Source organism: Cryptomeria japonica, chromosome 6, assembly GCF_030272615.1.
Source record: "Cryptomeria japonica chromosome 6, Sugi_1.0, whole genome shotgun sequence".
NCBI classification, from domain to species: domain Eukaryota; kingdom Viridiplantae; phylum Streptophyta; class Pinopsida; order Cupressales; family Cupressaceae; genus Cryptomeria; species Cryptomeria japonica.
Genome location: NC_081410.1, coordinates 682,021,973 through 682,045,510, shown reverse-complemented (window position 1 = coordinate 682,045,510; position 23,538 = coordinate 682,021,973). Strand labels below are relative to the sequence as shown.

At 35.4% G+C, this 23,538-nt stretch overlaps 1 protein-coding gene across 3 annotated transcripts in view; it reads left to right on the top strand.

The window, feature by feature from the left end:
• The window catches only part of LOC131031427 (uncharacterized), a 187,872-nt gene extending 178,719 nt beyond the window's left edge, over nt 1-9,153 (top strand). The window contains exon 8 of one of the 3 annotated variants that reach the window (XM_057962547.2): nt 8,894-9,153. In XM_057962547.2, coding sequence (XP_057818530.1) covers nt 8,894-8,997 — 104 coding nt within the window. In that variant the 3' untranslated portion in view covers nt 8,998-9,153. The remainder of the gene's footprint in view (nt 1-8,893) is intronic. The other 2 variants (XM_057962543.2, XM_057962545.2) reach the window with 2 other exon arrangements.
• Nucleotides 9,154-23,538: the final 14,385 nt, after the last annotated feature.

The following is a 23,538-nucleotide window of genomic DNA, read 5'->3' as shown; positions in this document are numbered from 1 at the left end:
TGGGCCATTTTTTGAGAATTTTTTTTTTTTTCTAGAAAAAATAATAAAAAAACTAGAGATCTATTTTTTATTTTTGCTTTTTAAAGTTATAATGGTGCCTTTATTAATTTTCTAGGAAAAATAAGAGACAAAAACCCATAAATATTATTTGAGCCCAAAAATAAAACCTGATGTACTTGTGCACGTGATTCAAGAAATTGGCAGTGAGATGGCACATATCTTGAGGTAGGGGTCCTACTATTAATTTTTTGTCTTTTTTCAACTTAGATTTTGATAAATTAACAATAGATTTATATGTATTTGGTCAATCTGAACCAATGGTGAGGCCAAATTGAACCTAAGGTTCACCGAAAGATTGCTCAAGGTTGGGCCTTCTCAAAATTTGAACAAAACTAAGCAAATCTAGAGCTTTGATACTTGTTTGGGTTATTTGTTGAACCTCACAAGCCAATGAATCATCTAGAAGAACAACACTTATAAAAAACGGAGATCAAGCAAGAATAATTTGCTCAACAACCTGATAATTCTATATTAATGCACAAAGATTATGATATAAATTAATACAATGAATCCTTATAGAAAGGGTGAATGCAACTCTAGACTAAACTCTAGAGAAAGATTTAAAGAGAGGTTGACAAGTGTCAAGATCATAACAAGTGAGACACCATTTGTTAATTAAAGCTCAATATAATAAAAGATAATTGCATTCCTAAGTTTAGCTTAAGTGAATATGTAATAAAGGACCTAATTATATAATTAGTTAATGTCATAATTACTCTAACGGAATATCTGAAGTCTTAACAAATCTAGGGTAAGGGACCACCAATGACTTATCATCCTTGTTAGAATCATGGAAAATCAAATACTTGTGGAGGGCATTTGTCCATGAAGTAACCTTACCCTTCTTATGGCAGGGGTTTTTGCATCTTGTTAGTTGTTATGTTTCACTTCGTTATTTGATGACATCATTTGGGGTTTGGGTTGTCCAAACACAATCATTATTTGTGTTGGTGTAAATATTTATTCATATAGGATATAATTACACCTTACTTAAGTTGACTTAGGTAAATTCATAACATCATAGTTTGCATATGAGACACTTAGGGATGTGCATACATTGGGAGTGTGTATGTAGGAGAAATTCCACCTTTTATGGTGTGATATTGTTGTTACTTTATCACATCCACTTATTGTGGGATAATAATTCCACCTTCGGTGGGTGATCCACCTCATGTGGAATATTTTATTATTTCTCCTACCTACTCCTACCTACCCTTACGTACCCTTGTTTCTTATTGAGCCACATGTCATGATTGTGTGCTAACATATCCATATGACCTTGCCTTTATAAGTAGGCTCATCTACATTGTATGCAACAATTTTTAATGATCCAGTTGATCAATATTTTGCATCATTGATAGGAATACAGTTTATTCTTGTCATATTTTATTCTCTCTTATTTGTGCTATCAATTGGACTCTAGATCTTGATAAATTCACACATGGTATCAGAGCCATTAGAGTGCCATTGGTTTGCCAATTGAGAGAAATTTCATGTTATTTGGGGCTTTGCATTTTGGAGCTTTCTATTGCAGGGTATTATTGGAGCTTGTTTGGTCAAATCTGAGGTCACCATTGAATCACCTTTTGTTTTGTCCAAATCCGACATCCGAGGCCAAATCTAGAGTCGTTTGAAGGTGGAGGGTGGTGACTTGTCCCGGCAACGATCTACAATTTTGAAGCATTTTTGGCACAATTCGTCATCGCCATCGCATTAGAAGGTCCAAAAACCGCAAGATCACCTATTCATATGTCCAAATCGGAGCTCATCATTTTGAGGTGGAAAAAATCTCCCCCCCTCTGGACGTACGGATGCACTTGCAGGTTTGATTTTAAAAATATTTTATTTTTCTGTTTTTTTATTAATTTTTCTAATTAAAAAAAACAAAAAAACAAGCAATTGCACCTTAGTGTGCAATGTGTATGCCGGAAGAGGTGTGTAAGGTGAATTAGGAAAAACATTTGTCTATTTTTTTGCATATAATTGGGTAATACATGAGGTCACTTGTTAGGTCATAATATTGTTTGTGCAACAAATTTCTCATTAAATAAGTGATACCTTCAGATTGACTATGCATCCACTTATAGCTATCCAATCATAATTGAAACAAAACCTTTAAATTGTGAAGAAAATAAAGTTTCATTACCAACAACACATGGTGAGAGCGAGAGAGGTTGCGATAGTGCTAGGAGGGAGAGATAGAGGGGAGAAGAGTGAGAGAGAGATGGGTAAAGAGATAAAGATAGAGATAGAGAAGAAGAAGAAGAAGATATAGATATAAATAGAGTTAGAGACATAGATGGAGAATAAGGAGAGGAATATGAAGAGGAGAGAGATATGGAGAGATAAAAGCGGGGGGAGGAATTGATAAAAATGGAAAAGAAAAATAAAAAGAGAGAAAGGGAGAGATAAAAAGATAGAGATAGTAAGTGATATCTAAAGAGAGGGAGAGATATAGTGGTAGAGAGAGATAAAGATAACTAGATAGAGTTAGGGGGATTGATGAAAGAAGTGATATGGAGAGATAGATATAGAGAGGAAAAGAGATATAGATAAATAGAGGTCTAAAGAGAGAGAGAGAGGAGAGAGATGGATAAAAGGAGGCATGTCTAGAGATATAAGGGAGAGATGAAGAGGGATATAGAGGAAGAGATAGAGAGATATCTATAAATGAAGAGGGAGAGATACATATAAATAGATGGTAAGATAGAGTGAGAGATAGATATCTAAGGACATATAGAGAGGGGAGAGAGGGGGGGGAGATATATAATGAGATTGATAAACAAAGAGATGGTCTGAATAGAGATGGAAAGAGGGTGAGAGAAATATGGGGAGATAGAGGGAGAGATGCACATATATTAGAAGAGAAATAGAGAGATGTAGAGATATACATGAAGAGAAAGAAAGAGATGGATAGAGATAAGGAGATAGATAGGGGGATAGGGAGTGAATGAGGGAGGGAGAGATGAGGAGAATTAGAGAGGAGGGGAAGAGAGAGAGGGAGGTCTAGGGGATATATATATATATACACACGTGGGGCGCCATTTCTTTTTCGAGGGAATGGACGACTCCTATGATCTCTTATTCTTCTTGAATCTGGACAAGGGGAACGCCATATATAAACGTGGGGCACCATTTCTTTTTTGAGGGAGTGGACGACTCCTACGATCTCTTGTTCTTCTTGAATCTGGACAAGGGGAACGCCGTTAATGATAGCAATTGGGGGGGACTGGCTGAACCTACTAACCGAAATTACATATCCGCTCCCGCATAACAACGGTTATTTCCATAAGACTCGGAGTATACCCATTATTATAACCGAAGGTCCCTACACACAAATCCCATCTTTCCGTGGGAGCGAAGGGCTCGAAAATGGGTACTTTTCCTCCTTACTCCACCAAATTGACTGGAAGATCCGGTATCAGGAATGGCCGGAAGAACCAAAAAAGAAATCAAGTCAATCAAAGCTGGTGAGTTGGCTATAGAACCAGTAGACAGGACACAAGCGTAGCAGGACATTATCGAGGTTATTTAAAAATTAGACGCTGGCCTAATTTGTTCTTTAGTCAGTAGAAGGGGAAATGGAAAGCTGTTCAAAATACGGGGTTGGAGCAAGTTGATAAGGCTTGGGACAAACAAAAATACTTGGGACGGAAAGCCCACTCTCCATGCCTCCCACTTTAGGGAAGTCCAGAGTGCGTGTAACGCCAGTCAGTGTACATGGAGGGAGTGGGCTTGCCAAAGTAAGCACCTGAGTCAGCTAGCCCTCAGTTACTACTACCATAAGCAAACAATGGAAAGGGTGCTCTCCTTGTTGATGCTTCTACGGGTACTTATTTGGCACCACAATTCAAATAGAGGGGCGCCCCAAACAAGTAGACAAATGGCTTACTTTCTATGGGTCATGAGGAACAAGAGGACTAGAAGGAATAGGCGGCTTTCTCAGCTAACGAATCAGGTGGAGCATTCAAATGATCCTTATGGCCCACCGCCTGATCCCTTCATTCCAGACTGTTCCATTCTATAATTCGTCTCCTCTCTCGACTTGGTCGAGTGCTTATCTCCTTACCCTCGTCTGCTCTCCTCCTCCCACCCACCACTTAAATTATGCCCTCCCACTAAATTAATCAACTTGCTAGCCTATAGGGCCCAGTTCTAAGTTATAGAAAGAGATAGAGAGAGGAGTGTGAGAGAGAGAAATAAAGAACAAGAGATATCATACAAGAAAGATAGAGTGAATAAGAGAGAGAGGCGAAGATAATGATCTATCCATTCAGAGGGGGATATAGATGTATGGAGATAGAGATAGAGGGGGCAAGAGTGAGAGAGAAATAAGGTGACAAAGACAAGTAATAGATAAAAAGGTTTAGACCTTAGAAAGAGGAAGAGTGATAGGGAGGGGGGAATATAGAGAGATAAAACTGATACATATAGGAAGAGAGAAATAGGAAGTGTATGTTTAGAAAGAGTAGAAGTAGAGAGATATAAAAAGAGGGAGTAATGGGGAGAGCGGAAGACAGGGAGAGATAAGATAGAAAGATGGAGAGAGGGATTTATAGGGATAGAAAGATACAAAGATAAGGGTTGAAAGGAGAGAGAGAATAGATATAACTTGTAAAATATAAAGGTGGTGAGAGAGAGAGGAAGAGATGGAAGGAAATGGAAAGGGGGAGAGGGAGACATGGAGATAGAAAGATTAAGGTATAGGAAGTGATATGTGAAGAGTTAGAGAGGGATATAGAGAGAGAGTAGGAGAGATGAGGGAAGAGGAATTTATAAGATCTAGAGATAGAGATAGAGATAGAGATAGAGATAGAGATAGCAGGGAGAGGGAGAAATAGGGAGTATGTGTTTGTGTGAATGAGAGAGCTATAGAGATAGAGACAAGGAAGGAGAAATATGGAATGTGTGTGAGTGAAAGATATATATATATATATATATATATATATATATATATATGGGGAGAGATATATAGATAGATATAGTGGGAATGATAGAGGGGGCAAAGAGAGAGATATAGGGAGAGGTAACGAGATATAGATGGAGATAATAATCAAATGACATGTTACCCTTAGTATAACTCTTCAAGGACACAACTATCTTTAAATTATTGGTATGAAATGACTAATCAATAGTTAGTTGACCTCTCTTGTTCCAAACGTTTAATTTAGGTTTTAAGTTGGAATTTATTTTATTATATAAATTAAAATAAATTTCAAATATTTAATCTCTAGAGTAAACAAAATTTTAATAAGACAAAAATACAAGTTAGATTAATTCTAATATCTTTTAATTATTATTTGTAATTCCATAAGAAGACAAAAACAATTAAAATTAAATTTTAACTTAATAAATAAATAATTTTGAAAAAAAGAAGAAGTAGAAGAATTAAAATAAATTAAAAAATAGAATATCTAATAAAAGAAGGTAACATTAAAAATATTCCCATCAAATTAAGAAATATTTTAATTCTAAATATGATTATTCTACAACAACTAACATTTTGATAAGAGATATAATAATAAATTAAATTAATTTTAATAATTTTTAATTATTATTTGTAATTTCATAAAAAGACAAATAACTAAAATAAATTTTACACTTAATGAAAATTAATCAGTAAAACAAAAAGGAAAAGATAAATTAGAATAAAGCTAATTACTTTTTTTAATATTACTTTTTTCTTTGTAGAAACTTAATAATATATTTATTTTCCTACTTTTAGTTTTACTTTTTTTAATATTATTTTTTTCTTTGTAGAAATTTAATAATGCATTTATTTTCTTACTTTTTCCTTTTTTTTTTTAGAAAATTAGAGAACAAGATAAAATATCTTAATAGAATAAATAATATTGAAAAAATATTCTGATTAGATTTCTTCTTTATGATCATTCTTTTTCTAATTAATTAATATATTTAAATATGTATTTTTTAGTGTTTTATCATATAATATATCTTTTTAAAATTTAATGTAAATTTAAATAAGTGGTTGTGATTAATTCTATAGTCTTCATCCTTTTCAAATTTGAATAGTTGATTTCACAATGTGAGTGGAAAACTTCATATAAGGTATGCCTTCAACATAATTAATTAAAATCACATTTTAATTTTACGTGGGGGGCATAATTTTAAAAGTTTTTGTTTTTTAAAATTTTAACAGGAAATCCTGCATCAGTAGGTAGGATGCGGACGCAGGAGTCATGCGTTAGCAGGGTACTCTTGTAGATGTAGGAGCCCAGTTGTGTATAGGATACTCCCGCCCACGCAGGAGCCTTGCTGTGTATAGGGTACTCCCGCCCACGCAGGAGCCCTGTTGTGTATAGGGTACTCCCACCCACGCAAGAGCCCTGCTGTACGTAGGGTGGTACTACGAACACAAGACCCTGCGTGCGGTGGCCTTGCAGGCCTTCTATTTTTTTTTTTTAAAGTTTTAATTAGACTTTCTAATATGTTTTTAAAAATGTTTTTAAAATTTGTTTTTTATTTTATGTTTTTTAATAATTTTTTAATAAATGTTCTCTAATTAAGTTTTTTAATACATTAAGAAATTCAATAAATTATTTTTCTTTATTAATATTTAATAAACTTGTTTAAATAAAAAACAAACGTTTTCTTAATTTATTTTTAATAAAGGTTTTTTGTCAAAATTTTCAAAATAAAAGAAAAATTCAATTTTTCTTAGTAGCTTTTTAATAAAGTTTTTTTAATGCTTTTTTATGGGATTTTTTAAATAAATGTTTTTAATGGGGTTTTTAAATCTTTTAAAAACAAAAATGTCATGGAATAAACAAAAATGGGAACAAATTTTTTTCGTCCACCTTTCATACCTGTCATGTAGTGCTTCCAACCGATAGTCAGGGGGGGGGGGGGGCGGGGGGGGCGGGATGGGTTAGTTTTCACCTTCATATCTCTTGGACTATCTCAATCAGAGGGATTTTTTGCAGTATTCTACAAGGCATCTTTTTTGGTGGCATCATCTTCATGTTTCCAACTTTGCACATTTGTAATCATGTTGTATTCTCTTGCATGCACAATGTTGTACTCACACTATCATAAAGTGCCACATCTCTTTGTATCTTGTCATTGATGACATATTTGATGTAATCCTCTTGTACACGTAGATTAAGAATATTCATGTGAGACTTTTATTCTCTAGTTGAGAAAGTATTTGGATCGAGTACATCTTCCATTGGTGCTTATCCGTCTGTCTCCTTGTGAGACTTGGTGCATGGCTCCCGTTGAGACTTAGATTGTACACATTTGTGCATGGCTCCTGTGAGACTTTGATTGTACCAGTGTTTCTGTCATTTATGAGTATCTAGGTGATGCTTAAAGCAAGTTGTCTCCATGCCTGATCTTCATTTTGTTGCAGTGAGTGATTCATCGTCATCGACATTGGTACCTGGTTTTGTTACACTTTGACATTATTGGTGCAACATTGGCTCTATTTCTTCCTAATGGGGAGATATTTTGGTCAACATCCTAGACCATCTTTGCAGGAGACTCTACATTGGGGGGAGCTTCATGGTCTCTTCTTCTCTCTTATGGGGGGGACTTTTTCCTCACATGAGGTTTTGTTCTTCTCATTCATCAGTGAGAGCATTGAGTGCTTTCATCATCTCTCTTTTGGGGGGGGTCGGGGTTTCCCAAGTGGCTTTTCTCTCTTTCTTTGTTTGTGAGAGATTGCATTATTTTGCGTGCATTTGCATTTGTACTTGGGTACCTAACATGGTCTCGTAGTCGGGACCTATCTTGCATTGTTAGCTTAAGTGCATTCCCCTAAGTTGCACTTAAGGGGGGGTGTTGGTGCAATTATTTTTTCATATAGGATATAATTGCACCTTACTTACGTTGACTTAGGTAAATGCATACCATCATAGTTTGCATATGAGACACTTAGGGATGTGCATACATTGGGAGTGTGTATGCGGGAGAAATTCCACCTTTTATGGTGTGATATTGTTGTTACTTTATCATATCCATTTATTGTGGGATGATAATTCCACCTTCAGTGGGTGATCCACCTCATGTGGAATATTTTATTATTTCTCCTACCTACTCCTACCTACCCTTACCTACCCTTGTTTCTCATTGAGCCACATGTCATGATTGTGTGCTTACATATCCATATGGCCTTGCCTTTATAGTAGACTCATCTACATTGTATGTAACAATTTTTAATGACCCAGTTGATCAGTATTTTGCATCATTGATAGGAATACAATTTATTTTTGTCATATTTTTTTCTCTCTTATTTGTGCTATCAATTGGACTCTAGATCTTGGCAAATTCTCACAATTTGATTGACATGCTTGTTGCATGTTCATCATTTTATCTTGCCATTTCCTATCTTTAGAATGCATTTGCCTTTCTTCCGTCATCTAAAATTTTGTTTTTTCCGTACTTGGATGATTTCTTTTGGTTGCCTTGTAAATGTCTTAGCTAAAAATAATGATGACAATGTTGACAATCATTGGGAATAAGGATTCAAATGACATACTAATGAGAAACAAGAGGATTTTTGCTAAACATGTTATTTTTTGTATGGGTGAAAGTTTGTATGAAAGCAAATTGAGAATATGGTTTTAATGGAGACAATATTAGAACTTGAACATTAAGTTTTATTAATATGTGCATTTTGTACATGAAATACTCTCAAGGGATATGATAGTTCTATACCTTCTCCCTCTTCTCTATCTACCTCTTATATAATGTCATAGATATGTATATTTAATTACAAAAAATGAAAAATATAATTGTTTTGGAAGTCAAAATTGTTTTGATGGTATGACTTTGAGATGTTTATTGTATTTATATGTATTTTCTTATGTAGTGGTTCAAGAAGTGCATAATTGGAGCTTTTGTGAACTAAAGCATTGCATAGTGATTCTGCAAGAGATTGTGTGTAACATTCTACAATGTGTGCATGTTGTGTGATATTGAGTGTTGATGCAAATATTGTAATGCCTCCCGTGTTTGCATTATGTCACTATTATTTTGAATCTTTGGTGATACTATATATGTAATATTGGATTGTGTGTATAACTATTCTTTTGTATTGGCATCCAAATGTTGCATCCTTTGATACAATTATAGCATTTTGATAGTATGGTTATTATGTGCTTATCATTGCAATTGATTGTATATGTATAATTTCGTGACTGATAATTTTATGATGTATTGATTATGCTTATGATGTTGACCCCAATTGGGAAATTTGTATGTGCTTTAGCGCGCGCACACACACACACAATAGCACACTGGCCAAATTGCCATTAAACATTACCCATTCTACCTTGTTGAGTGTGATTCTCATGTGTTTTTCATTTTATACCCTGTCTACCTTAGTTGGTAATGTTCGGAAAGCCCTATTATCCCCTTGTGACCTCTCGTGCACGTGTTTAATTGCATTTTATTATCAATTTTAATATAGAAATGAGTTACAATGGTTTTTGTTACAATTTAATATTTAAAGAGTAAAATATGTCTTGTGTATTCAATTTAAAGTGCATGACATAATTAGACCATTTTGAGCAATTGGAGAAATTAGAAATCGGATTTATTTTATTATTAATTTTTTCTTTTCAAAAAGTGCATGTCTTTTAATATTTAAAGAGTAAAATATGTCTTGTGTATTCAATTTAAAGTGCATGACATAATTAGGCCATTTTGAGCAATTGGAGAAAATAGAAATCGGATCTATTTTATTATTAATTTTTTCTTTTCAAAAAGGCAGAAGGTAATGTGTTTTATATTAGGATATTAGTCTATTTCCAACACTTAGCTATTTTTTAATATTGAGGGCTTACCTCCTACACTTGGATTTTAAGATGGAGATTTGAGGGAAAATTGTTGGAAGAGCTATGGGCAATCTTGCAATGGATTAGGAATTTGAACAAGTCCTTGTTGCTGTTTGGATTCAAAGATTTTCCTTGAGCTTTTTAAGATTTATACCTTTCAATTTTTGTGCATATGAGAGGTAGGAACTCTATTATTTCTTTTTTATTTCTTCTGTTGGTAAATGAATGATTTTAAATGAATTAGACTGACATCAGGAGCATATCTTTAATTTAAAGTATTAAATTTTATTAATTGAATCAATTATTATGAGAGGATTTTAAATGAAAATTGCATATTGTAATGTTACCATGTCCAAAATTCAATTGAATTGATAAAATGTTAAATTGGGTGTGGAAACATAGTGTTGGGTGGTTCGAAATCAAAAAGTGTTAGAACATAATGTTATTAGGGGTCATACCCTTATAACATTTATATAATGTTCTAATACAAGGTTATAAAACCTTATATATTATATGTTTTATAAGCATATCTCATTTAAAATAATTATAATCTAATAGCTATTAGATTATTAATTATTTGTGATTGGGGTTATTGAAAACTAGTGAAGCTACCCTTCCTCCTATATTTAAGGAGGTTCTCTCTCATTTGAAAGAGAGGAATTTGGAGATTTATAGTGAGTTGTGTTACTATGCACAAGAGTTATTATTGGCCACGTGGAAGTATTGGAGAAGTATCCCCAGGTTCAAATCTATTTTATAATATACTATATTTTGTAAGTTTTAGTAAAATGATGCTTTATGGGGTTTTTTACCCAAAGGATTTTCCCATGTATATCTTGTGTAATGTGTATATTTATGCATGTATGATTCTCATTTCATTTATTTTATAGTTTGTTTACAATGATCAGTATCCTAAGATCCTAATTTCTAACATGGTTTCAGAGCCTGTTAGGCTATACTAATCATTTTTACAGATTATACTAGAAGATATGAGGAATTTGATGGGAAACATCTTTATGCTCAATCAAAACTTATGCAAGCTAATATCTAAAAAAAATATTTATGTTTTGTTTCCTCACTTGAATAAATTTTCCTTTAATGGATTTTTGTGCTAATATTTTTACTACCACTAAACTTGTACCATTAAAGATATATTGATAGATAGGTATGGCAATAATAAATGGTATAAATTAGATTCACCTTTTGCCCCTCACTTTCATGGAAAGTTCCAATATCTTATATAACTATATTTTTCAAATTGGAATTATCTTAAAGTAGCATATAAAACAATTGAAATAATTCCAAGAAGTCTTCAAAATAACATTACACTAAGTCAAATACTAGTCTATCTAAAATAAATCTTGACAACACAAAATTCATGAAATGACATGAAGTCTTGATGATACTACAATATCAACTCATAAATAGTATGGAAATTTCTTCCATGAAATTACATAGATCATTTTTGACTATAAATTACATTATAGAATAAGTTTAAAAGCACTAATTGATAAAAATAAATAAAAAATTATTTAATCTTATTTTTATAGATTAGTTATCTCAATGCAAGATAAACAACAAATAATGTAATGGTTTTATCGATGATGTACAGATGTCATTATCCATTGATTCTACTTCCATATATGATACAAACTCAAGTAATACACCTTATATGGTTAAAGTAGAAATTTAATCGATGGTAATAAAGGGTACTCCCATTACAAACCCAAACACTCAACAACAATAGAGAAATAAATAGAACTTGCAAGAAAGAAATACATTCAAAAAGTAACATGCTTTAGCCACATGCGCTTTCTTATTACGTAAATTTGCAACCTAGAGCCACAATTTGTACTACTAGAACTATCCTCTATATTCCTTGTTCACCCTTTTATTTAGCATCAATAGTTGCCTTAGAATGTTTTGAAAAGTGTAACTTTACTTTTTTTGGTGCCCAACAGTCCATCAGTTCATTGTTTTGTCTAGGTGGAATTTCATTAAAACTTGCGTTTTGGTGGCACAACTTTTAGGAGCCATAACTTTTGACTCTGGCATTTGATTCACTATTATAACATATCATATCTATTTGTTAAAATCTGAGAAATAGATTACAACCCAGAATCAAATTGAAAGAGATAGATCAAATAAACTGTAAATGCAAAGTAAAATGAATAGCATAACAATGATATCGAGAGAAAACTGATGTGAAGTGCTCCAAGGTAAAATAACATCATATTACTATCTCCAACTATGTGAAAATACAAGCAAGGTAACATGTTTATATAAACTCAAGCGAGGGGTGGCGATGACAATACCGACCAATGAGGAGAGACCACCATGATGGTCTAAACATAGTAAATGCACCTCCTCATAGCATGGTGACACTTCAATACCCACCTATTTTAAGTAAATATGCTTTATTAACCTAAACAAGCTTAATTAAAGTGTAGGAAAAACTTAGGGAAAAAGAAAATAATAAACCCAACTAGGAAAATAAAAACCTACACTAACATTGTTAGGATAACCAGTGGACAACTGAGAGGGGGGGGTGAATTAGTTGTCAATGGATTATATTAATCAAACCACTTTATAACCTTTAACCAGAGCACATAAACATTGAATACTGAAATAACAGAAACAGATATCGGTAAGCAATAAAACTTAAGAATGAAATAGAGAATTAACACAATGCAACCATACCACATAACATCATGATTTGTACGTGGAAAACCCAATAAAGGGAAAAACCACGGTGGGAAGCCTACCCACAGTCAGATGATACTTCTGCAGAAAGCATGTGATACAATAAGGGGCATGCACATGTAGGAAGGCACACTGCCTAGAGCGTACTGCTCACTACAAAGGAGTCTCACTGACTACAAAGAGGTTATAACCACCTCAAGATAATTGGACAACAATCCAAAAGAATGAATTGCCAGAGATAGCATCTACCATGCCTGATTACAGTCTCGGTTAAGCTCAACACCGAAGGCCTTTGACCTCTTACATAAACCCAATTTGATCACCTATGATCGACCAGATCTCCTTCGCATATGATATTACATTGCACGACAATGATACTCGATCTACAATGAGATCTTACATCATTTTATACAAACCCTAAGGCCTAAACCAATTAGGTTGGCCACCTAAAAGATATTACAATAAGATCATTACATACATCCACATTACAATGATATGCCATGTCGGCTTAAAACCAAAACAACATTAACCAATCCATAAATAATCTTGGTAACGTGTAGAGAACATGTTAACATGATACTGATCCATAACCTAGATAGGTACCAGACCTATTTTGGGTCTACCACACCAAAGCAATGTCTCCAATTAGTCGAGGCACGATCAAGGATCACCTTCAGCATCATGATTCCATCTAGAAGCCGCACCAACACCATTTATGCATTCTGTCAAGGATTCTCAGTAAAAGCTTTGGCGGTAAAACCTTAAACCTTTATTGGTAACACAAGTTCTTCTATCGGTAACCAAAACTTGTCTGTCGGTAACCAACCATAACAACTAGTGTTGACATTAATGACAAAACATCAATGCAACACATAATCAATTCCTCCATATTGCCAACAATCTCCCCCTTTGGCATTGATGGCAAAACTAGATGTGAAAAAGAAAACATCTAAGTGCCAAGAAGTGCCAAACATTTCTCATAGAAGATATAACAATGAAAAATTGAAAAATTCCAGCAACTCCCCTTGAGGAGTGCAGTCCAATCTGAACCTGATATGAATCTCTCCCATAAACATTCTTTTTTACATATAACTCTCCCCCTTTGACATCAATGCCAAAGATATGACATAGATATCAAAATTCTGTGAATCTCAAAGCTGACTACTCCCCCTGAGTAGTAGCACCACTACATCAACCCAGAGTAAAGGATAAAGCTAATGATGCATACCAGACTGATGGTCTACTCCATCAATTAAGTTTCTATCGGAGGGGTAGATACCCCTAACTTGTCTCTCAAATACTCAAATGATTCCTTAGACAACGGTTTAGTGATTATATCTGCAATATGTTCTTTAGTGTTCACATAAACCTATTTGACTTTCTTTTCTTCCACCTTGTCCTTCAAAAAGTTATATTTTATTGATATGTGCTTAGTCTTAGAGTGAAATACTGGATTCTTAGACATGTCAATAGCTGCAGAGTTATCACAATAGATAACTACCAGTTCACTACAATTTACCTTGATATCCTTCAACATTTGCTTCATCCACAAGACTTGAATGCAATTGGTTGTTGCTGCAACATATTCAGCTTCTGCAATAGATAAAGAAATGCATGACTGTTTTTTGCTGATCCATGAAACCAATTTCTTTCCAAAAAAGAAAGCTCCTCCAGAAGTGCTCTTCCTGTCATCAGTATCTCATGCCCAATCTGAATCTGTATATGCACATAAAGTGAAGTTATCATCTCTAGAATACCATAAGCCATATTTTGTTGTTCCTTGCAAACATCAGAATATCTTCTTTACTGCACATTCATGATTTTCTTTAGGATTACTTTGATATCCTGAAACAATACTTACTGCATTCATAATATCCGGTCTAGTTTGAGTTAGATATAACAAGCCACCAATCATAGACTTATACCTTGTTGAATTTACCTATGCAGATGTGTCTTTGATAGATAATTTCTCACTTGTCACCATAGGAGTACTTGTCGGTTTGAAATTATCCATACCAAACTTCTTTAACAATTCCCTTAGATACTTCGTTTAACAGATAAAAATGTCTTTGTCAGTTTGAGTGATCTACAAACCTATGAAAAATATCATCTCACCAATCATGGACATTTCAAATTCATTCTTCATATTATTAGAGAATTTCATGCACAATTTGTCTTCACCTCCAAAAATGATATCATCAACAAATACTTCAATAATCAAAATATCATCATCAGTGATCTTATAATATAAATTACTGTCAGCACTACCTTTAGTAAAACCATATCTTTGTCATCTGTCAATGAAAATCCATCAGGCTGCTCAATGTATACCTCTTCCTCAAGTTCACCATTCAGAAATGCACATTTATCATCCATTTGATAGACCTTATAGGTCTTATAAGCTGCATAGGCAAGAAATAGTCTAACAGCTTCAATTCTAGCTACAGGTGCAAATGTCTCACCATAATCAATTCCTTCCATTTGAGAATATCCTTTACAAACCAGTCTAGTCTTGTTTCTTACAACTTGACCATCCTCATTTAGTTTATTTCTAAAAACCCATTTAGTTCCAATGACATTCTTATTTTTAGGTCGGGGAACTAAAGTCCAAGTCTCATTCTTCTCTATCTGATCTAATTCATCTTCCATAACCTTTAACCAATGTTTATCTTTACAAGATTCAATAACAAATGTCGGTTCAATTTGAGAAATAAGACACACCTCTTCATTTGCATGTCTTCTCCTTGTTATAACTCCCTTGTTCCCATCTCCAATGATTTGATTTTCAAAATGATTTAACCTTACATACCTTGGTGTCTTCTGAACTTCAGGTTCACTATTCTGATCATCAATCACAGTTGAATTTTCTGAGTGTGCCGATGTAACTGTCTCAGTGTCTTGTACTGGTTGAGGCATTGTCAGTTCAGTTATGATCATTTCCACTACCGGTTCCCTGTCATATGATATAGATTGATTTCTGTATTGCTCATCCACTTTCACTTTTGCTCTCTCCAAAATTTTCTACAATATTTTGTTATAACATCTATATGGTTTGCTTTGAATTGAATATCTAAGAAATATCCCTTCATCACATGTATGATCAAACTTCCCAATTGAATCATCCCTTTTGATATAACATTTACTTCCAAAAATTCTGAAATATTTAATGATAGGTGTATTCCAAACCATAATTCATAAGGAGTCTTACCGGTTTCACCTTTAATATGAACTCTGTTAAATGTGTAGACTGTTGTAATCACTGTTTCTCTCCAGTAGATGTGAGGCAATTTGGCTTCCATCATCATGGATCTTGCTGCATCCAAAACGGTTCTATTCTTCCTTTCCGCTACTCCATTTTGCTGAGGAGTCCGGGGTGCAGATAATTGTCTCCTAATCCCATTTGTCTCACAATAACTGTTAAATTCATGAGAAATGAACTCACTGCCCTGATCTGATCTTAGACATTTGATTTTCAATCTAGTTTTTGTTTCCACCTTTGCTTTAAAGATCTTGAATTTCTCAAAGGCTTCAAACTTCTCCCTTAGAAAAGTCATCCACATCATTCTAGAATAATCATCAATTATCAGCATGAAATACCTATCAACTTGAAAGCTTCTAGTCTTTGCTAGACCATATAAGTCAGTATAAATCAAATCAAGCTCATCATTAGATTTATCATGCATGCTCTTAAAAGAAGTTCTAACTTGCTTTCCCAATTGACATTCCTTACATACCAGATTATGAGGCTTTATAATCTCAAGTATATCTTTAACTGCCTTTGTTGAACTGATCTTAACAATACAATCAAAATTAACATGACACAACCTCCTATGCCATAACCAATTCTCATCAATATGAGCAATCAAACATGTCTTATTACCAGTGTTCAAGTGAAAGATATTACCTCCAGTTTGAGTACCGGTTGCAATCTCCAAACCAATTTTGTTAATGATATGGCATTTTCTATCTTTAAACTGAAGTTGGAATCCCTTGTCCACCAATTGATCAACACTTAAAACATTATGCTTTAAACCTTCTACATAATAGACATTATCAGTATTATGCTTGCCATCTACAGAAATAATACCTCTACCTTTGATCATAGATGCTTTGTCATCCCCAAATCTGATTTGACCGCCATTGTATTCTTGCAGGGACAAATTTTTTCTTTTATCTCCAGTCATATGATGTGATCATCCACTATCAATTACCCATTCATCCTTGTCTTCAACTTTCGCTGCCAGGGCCTTTTCTTCATTCTTGATAGCCAGTTCCGGTTCATCTTCCTTTAAAGCATATAACACCCATTCCTTTCCATTGTCGGATGCACTAGGAGAGTCTCCTGTCGGTTCATCGTTAGAGTCATCACTTACTCCTTCCTCATCCGCTATGTAACATTGTTTGTTTTTCTTGAATCTATATCTGTTCCGATTAGGCTTAAATGATTTCTTAACTCTTTCTTCAAATCTTGCATTCCTTTTAGGACGTCTAGATACAAAATGACCAATCTTATTACATGCAAAACATTTAAAAGGTGCTTTTCCTTCATACTTACTTCCTGATGGTCCTTTAGGTACTCTTCTAGCAAATAAGGATTCAAGTTGCTCAAATTCTTTATCCTCTTTCCTCATATCTTCCAATTATTTTGCATATAGGGCTTTCCAATCACTTTTGCCGGTAGATGATGATGCATGAAAAGCAGGTTCAGACTTTGCAGCTCCAGAGGGTCCGATTTCTTCAAGCTCAAAAGCAGATAATTTCCCAATCAGAATGTCTCTGTTAACTGAAGTGTTTGCCATTGTTCTCAATTCATTAATTGCAGTTGCCTTCATCTTGTAATCCAGTGGTAGGGCTCTCAAGACTTTGGAAACTATTTCATCTTCACTCAGAGATCCTCCACAACATTGAATTCCCATGACAATCTCATTTACTCTTTCCATAAATATAACAATTCTTTCATTATTTGCCATCTTCAAGTTCTCATATCTTACTCAGTAACCATCAAGTTCAACAATTTTGACAGTCACCTTCACTCAGAGTTTACAATTTATCCCACATAACCTTTGTCGATGATTTATTAGTCAATCTCATGATTTGTTGATCGGTAAGTGCACACAGGAGGGTTTCTCTAGCTCTACAATCATTTTCAATATTCTTGACCAAGTCTACAGGAGCAGGATTGCTAGATGTCAGATCATAAGGTGTATATCCTTTCTCAGTGATCTCCCAAATATCCTTGCCAAGACATCTAAGATTAATGTTGTTGGCTTAAGACCATAACAACATTAACCAATCTATAAATTATCCCGGTAACGTGTAGAGAACACATTAACATGATACTGGTCCATAACCTAGATAGGTACCAGACCTATTCTGGGTCCACCATGCCAAAGCAATGTCTCCAATTAGTCAAGGCACGATCAAGGATCACCTTCAGCATCCTGAATTCCATCTAGAAGCCGCACCAACACCACTTATGCATTCTGTCAAGGATTCTCAGTAAAAGCTCTGCTAGTAAAACCTTAAACCCTTACCAGTAACACAAGTTCTTTATCGGTAACCAAAACTTGTTTGTCGGTAACCAACCATAACAACTAGTGTTGACATCAATGACAAAACATCAATGCAACACATAATCAAATCCTCCATATTGCCAATAGACACCCCCCCTGAAGCATAGTTTAGGTGGGTGAAAATATGGGTCCTGACAAATGAAGCCTGATGAGGTACCTATGTACATAGTATTCCCCCCCAACAGAGAAGAAGCCCCCCCTCCTCCCATCCACCCTCAAACAAAAGAGAGTATGCCCCCCCTCCCCAAAACAAAGAGAGAAAGAAAAAAGGAACTAAGAAGTCCCCCCAAAACATGACACCTGCTGCACCCCAAGCAAAGCTTGAAAATGATTGAACTTGCTCTCAATGAAGGATTTGGTGAAGATGTTTGCAGTCTGATCTGATGTCTGATAGTACTGAAGATTAAGAACTTGCTAATGAATCAACTCCCGAATATAGTGCATGTGAATCTCAATTTGCTTGGTCCACTTATGATGGACTGGATTGTGAGAAATCTCAATGGCAATCTAATTGTCACAAAAGATGACTGTAGGCTTTCACAAGGAAATGCCAAAATCAGTGAGAGTGTTCTGAAGCCAAATGGCCTCCGTAGAAGCATTAACTGCTCCTCGATACTCGACCTCAATGGAGGAAAGAGAAATAGCAGATTGCTTCTTGCTCGACCAAGAAACTAGACCAGAACCAAGAGAGAAGCAATACTTTGAAGTAGACTTGCGATCCTGAGAATTGTCTGCCTAATCTGAATCTGTGTATCCCACCAAGTCAATATCCATGCCCGCTGCATAGTGAATCCCATAACTATGAGTGCCCTGTGCATAGTGAAGAATCTGCTTAGCTTCCTTCCAATGCAACTCATGTGGCTCTTGCATGAACTTGGAGACCAGGCTTACAACATATGAAATATTAGGCCTTGTGTGAGTCAAATACATGAGGCTTCCAACCAATTGGTGATACAAGGTAGCATCCACCAAGGGTGGAGAACAAGAAGCCTCAAGTTTGACCCATGACAGAAATGGAGTCGATGTAGGCTTACAGTCAGCCATGCGAAATCTTGAGAGCATATCAAGAGCATACTTAGGTTGTCCAATGAAGATACCAGAAGGAGACCAAGTGAGACTGAGTGATCTCAATCCCTAAGAAGTAGTGGAGTAGGCCTAAGTCAGACATCAAGAAATGATCATGAAGGACAATTTTGACTGCCTTGATGCGGGATGAGTGACTTCATGTGATCAACAAGTCATCAACATAGAGAACAAGGTGAGAGTATCATCCTACTACAAAATGTAGACGTTCGAATCAGAATGGCACTGAGTGAACCCAACTGACAGAAAGAAGGAGTCCATCTTGGCATACCAGGCTTGTGGGGCCCGTGTAAGACCATAGAGAGACTTTCGAAGGCGGAAAACAAGTGAAGGATCTTGGATGAATCCTTGTGGCTAATTCATATATATCTCCTCGTGAAGGTCACTATGAAGAAAAGCACTCTTCACATCCATTTGATGAATTTACCAACGATGAGCTGCAACAATAGAAAGAACAAGTCAGATGGAATTGATCTTGGAAATTGGCGCAAAAGTCTCAGAGTAGTCAATCCCAAGAACTTGGGAGAATCCTTTGACAACTAGGCGAGCCTTATACTTATCAACCGACCCATCTGCAACAACTTTTGTTCGATAGATCCACTTGCACCAAACAAGTTTCCTTCCCTTATGAAGAGGGAATAAATCCCAAGTATGGTTCCTCTCCAAGGAATTTGAACTCCTGCATAGAAGTATCCCACTTAGGGACACCTGAAGCTTCTCGAAAGGACTGTGGATTTGAAGCTGTAGCAAAGAAGAGATGTGGAGCATGCTCGAATTGTGACCTTGTTCTTCTCGTATCTGATGGATCACCAAGCCAATCTCTTGTTGACTCAAATGTTTGTCGAGCCCAAAGAGGCACAGAGGATGGAGAGTCTGGGGGAGAATCATCAACCTCTGAATAATGACTATGAGAAGAATGTAAATCTTCATCATCATTTTTGTCATTTGAAGTGGAGGAAGAAGACTCCTCATCAGGATTAGGAGGATTAAGATATTCTGAAGAACTGTCATCATGATGCAATGTCTCTAATGTGATAGTGGATGGAGAAGTGATATGAGAAGAACTAGAAGAACTCTTCTCTCAATGAGCAACTCATGAGTAGTGGGATGGAGAAGTCTATAACTTTTGACATCATCTGGATACCCAACAAATATAGAAGGCTCGCTTTGTGGATCCATAGCGTTGCATTTCTCTGTTGGAATGTGGGCCCATGCAAGAGAACTAAACACTCTGAAGTGCTTAATTGTGGGTTTTCAACCAATCCAAGCTTGAAAAAGAGTTACCCCCTTCACAACTTTGTGAGGAACTCAGTTCTGGATGTAACATGCTTTGTTGATGGCCTCTGCCCAATGCTGAGGTGCCAAAGACTTGGAGTGAATCATACAATTGGCCATTTCTTTCAAGGACTGATTCTTACGTTCTGCAACTCCATTTTGTTGTGGAGTCTAGGGAACTGTGTGTTGAAGATCAATGCGTTCTAAGATACATAACTACTCAAATCTCTGGTTGACATATTTCGGTGTGTAGAACCTTCATGGTTTTCATTGATTGTTTCTCTACAAAGGCCTTTAATTCTTGAAAAGATTAAAAGACATCCAACTTTTGTTTGAGAAAATATACAAAGGTGTATCGGGAAAGATCATCAATGAATGTCAAGACATATTTGGCCTTGCTGAAAGAAGGATTTGGAAATGGTCTTGCCAAATCACTGTGTACTAGCTCCAAAAGCTGTGTGGCTCTCCATCCTTTGTCTTTATCAAATTTTTCTTCAAGATGCTTGCCAAGAATGCATCCTTGAAAAACTCCATCATAAAATCTAATAGAAGGCAACCCTATAACCATGTCATTTTGACAAAGCTGCTGCAAGTAGCGGTAGTTCAAGTGGCCAAACCGCTGATGCCACAAATGACTCACCTCATCAAAGTGAGTGAGAAATGCAAGTGAAGGAGAATCAAGAATAAAGTGAGAAAAGTGATACAGTTTGGACTGATGATTTGCCTTTCCCACTGCAATTGTAGACCCATTTTGCATCTCACTGATTATGACTGTGTCTCAAGTGAACTCAACTTGCTTGCCAGAGCCAGTGTGAGTGATCTGATAGACAGATAGGAGATTAGTTGACAAAGATGGAACACAAAGGACACCTTAAATGTTCCTTCGCCCATGTCAACAAACCCTCTCCCATGCACTTCAACAAGAGTGTCATCACCCAATAGAATAGATGGCATAGAACATGACTCCAGGGAGGAAAAACTATCTTTTGATGAAGCCATGTGGTGCGAAGCACTCAAGTCAATAATCCAGGAATTAGGTTGTGAAACAACAACAACTAGGGCCTTGCCCTTTGCTTTCCCCTTACTTGTGTCCTTTCAAGATTCCTGAGATGAACTTGATATGACAAAATCATGCACCTTGATGTTGTTCGTTTCAAGAAGATGAGACAAGTGATCAATTTGGTTCTTTAGACATTTATGTTCATCATGACCATTCTTCTTACAATAGGAACACTTAGTTTTCTCCTTCTTGGGCTTATCACCTTTTGAAGAAGATACATCATTAGCTTCTTTTAGTGTAGTCGTTTTTTGTTCTTGCTTCTTTTATCCTTGTTCTTTTGTTTCTTTTCTTTTTTAGAAGACCCTTTTTGATCTTTTGTACCCTAATTTGCAACCAATGCATGAGATTTAGAGGGCTTAATTGTGCCCATTTGAATCAGCTTATCTTGTTCTTTTTTGAGTTCAATTGCAAAATCATCAAGTGAAGGCATTTTATAGTTGGTTCTTAAGGCACTTTTCGTGGCATAGAATGTAGAAACAAAAATGAATAGTTTGGACTAAGTTTGGAAAGAATGCTTAGAATCAATTGTGAATCTTTCGTTTCTATCCCACAAGCCTTCAATTGCAATATTATAGCCTTTATTTTTGTGAAGATGTCTTGAATTGTATCATAATTACATGGATTTAACCCTATTATCTCATTCTCCAATTGGTGTCCACTTAATTCATCTTATTTACCAAACAACCCTTCTAAAGTTGTCCATACATCATTTGGAGTTGTAGCAGATTCAACATGAAAAAGAAGACCAGGAGATACATACATGCATAGAGTACCATAAGCTTCATCACATTTGTTAAACCATTTTGGCTTTTATGCAAGTAGTGATGGTTTAGTTTCAAGACCCATAGTTACTCTAAACAACCCCAACTTCTTAAGATAGATTGTCATTTTTGACTTCCACTCATAGTAGTTATAGGGTGAGTATTGGTACTGTAGTTTTATCCATTTTAATGCAGAAAGTAAGATTGTTTATTGTGCAGAAAAAGAGAGAGCAAAGATCAACGCAACACACTAGACACCCCCCCCACCCTCGCCTTTTCACTCAATTAAAAAAGACACCCCCCAAAAAATAAAATAAAAAAATGGCACTTTATAATTTAGCGTGTTTACAAATAAAAATAGGACCATTAGATGGGAAATGAAAAAATATGCACTTTTGGAAAAAACGACACTCAATTTCGAGCTACCAATCAAAAGTTATAGCTAAAACAAATTCTTGTTAAATGACCTATTTTAATATATCAACACTTTAAATAATATAAAAATGCACTTTGCTAATAACAAATATGGCCTTCCAGCCACTCATTGGAATCGAGGTGAAATATGAAATCGAATGACGTGATTTTCAAGGGGGAATTGACCTCCTACCAACTCAAGCCTCACTCTTTGTATTTGACAGGTGAAAAGAGGAGAAATAAAACCTTCAGTATTCACACCTAAACAAAAATCAACAGATTTTGGTGCCTTATATCAGCCAAAAAGGGTCAATAATATTGACAAAATGATCCCAGGGTCATAGTAGGGCTATGGGGCAACCATTTAAGGCTGCAAATAGCAAGAATACACCACAAAATTGATGAAAAATAACGATGTGAAAGAAAAATGCCCCTCCAGAAAATAAATTTTTCCCAGAGCCTCTGGTGTCCAAATATGGACAATCTTTATATGAAAATGGGGGTTTTTGGGCCTTCTAGACACAATGAAAAGGTCTATTTGGCCTCAAAATGCCTCATTTCAAAGTTGTCTTTAAGATTTGAGTGGCAAACCCTCATTTCGTAGTTGGAACAAATGATCTCCTATTTTGGTGAAACGGAAATCAATATTCACTTTCTTGAGCCTCCCAGACACAATGAAATAGAAAGAAATGCTCCCAGAATCCTCCAGAATGCTGCAATCACCCAGATCAAGAGAAAGGCAAACATGTAATGACAAGGATTATTGAATCTTCATAAACCCTTGTTGTTCTCCAGATCGTACGCAACGC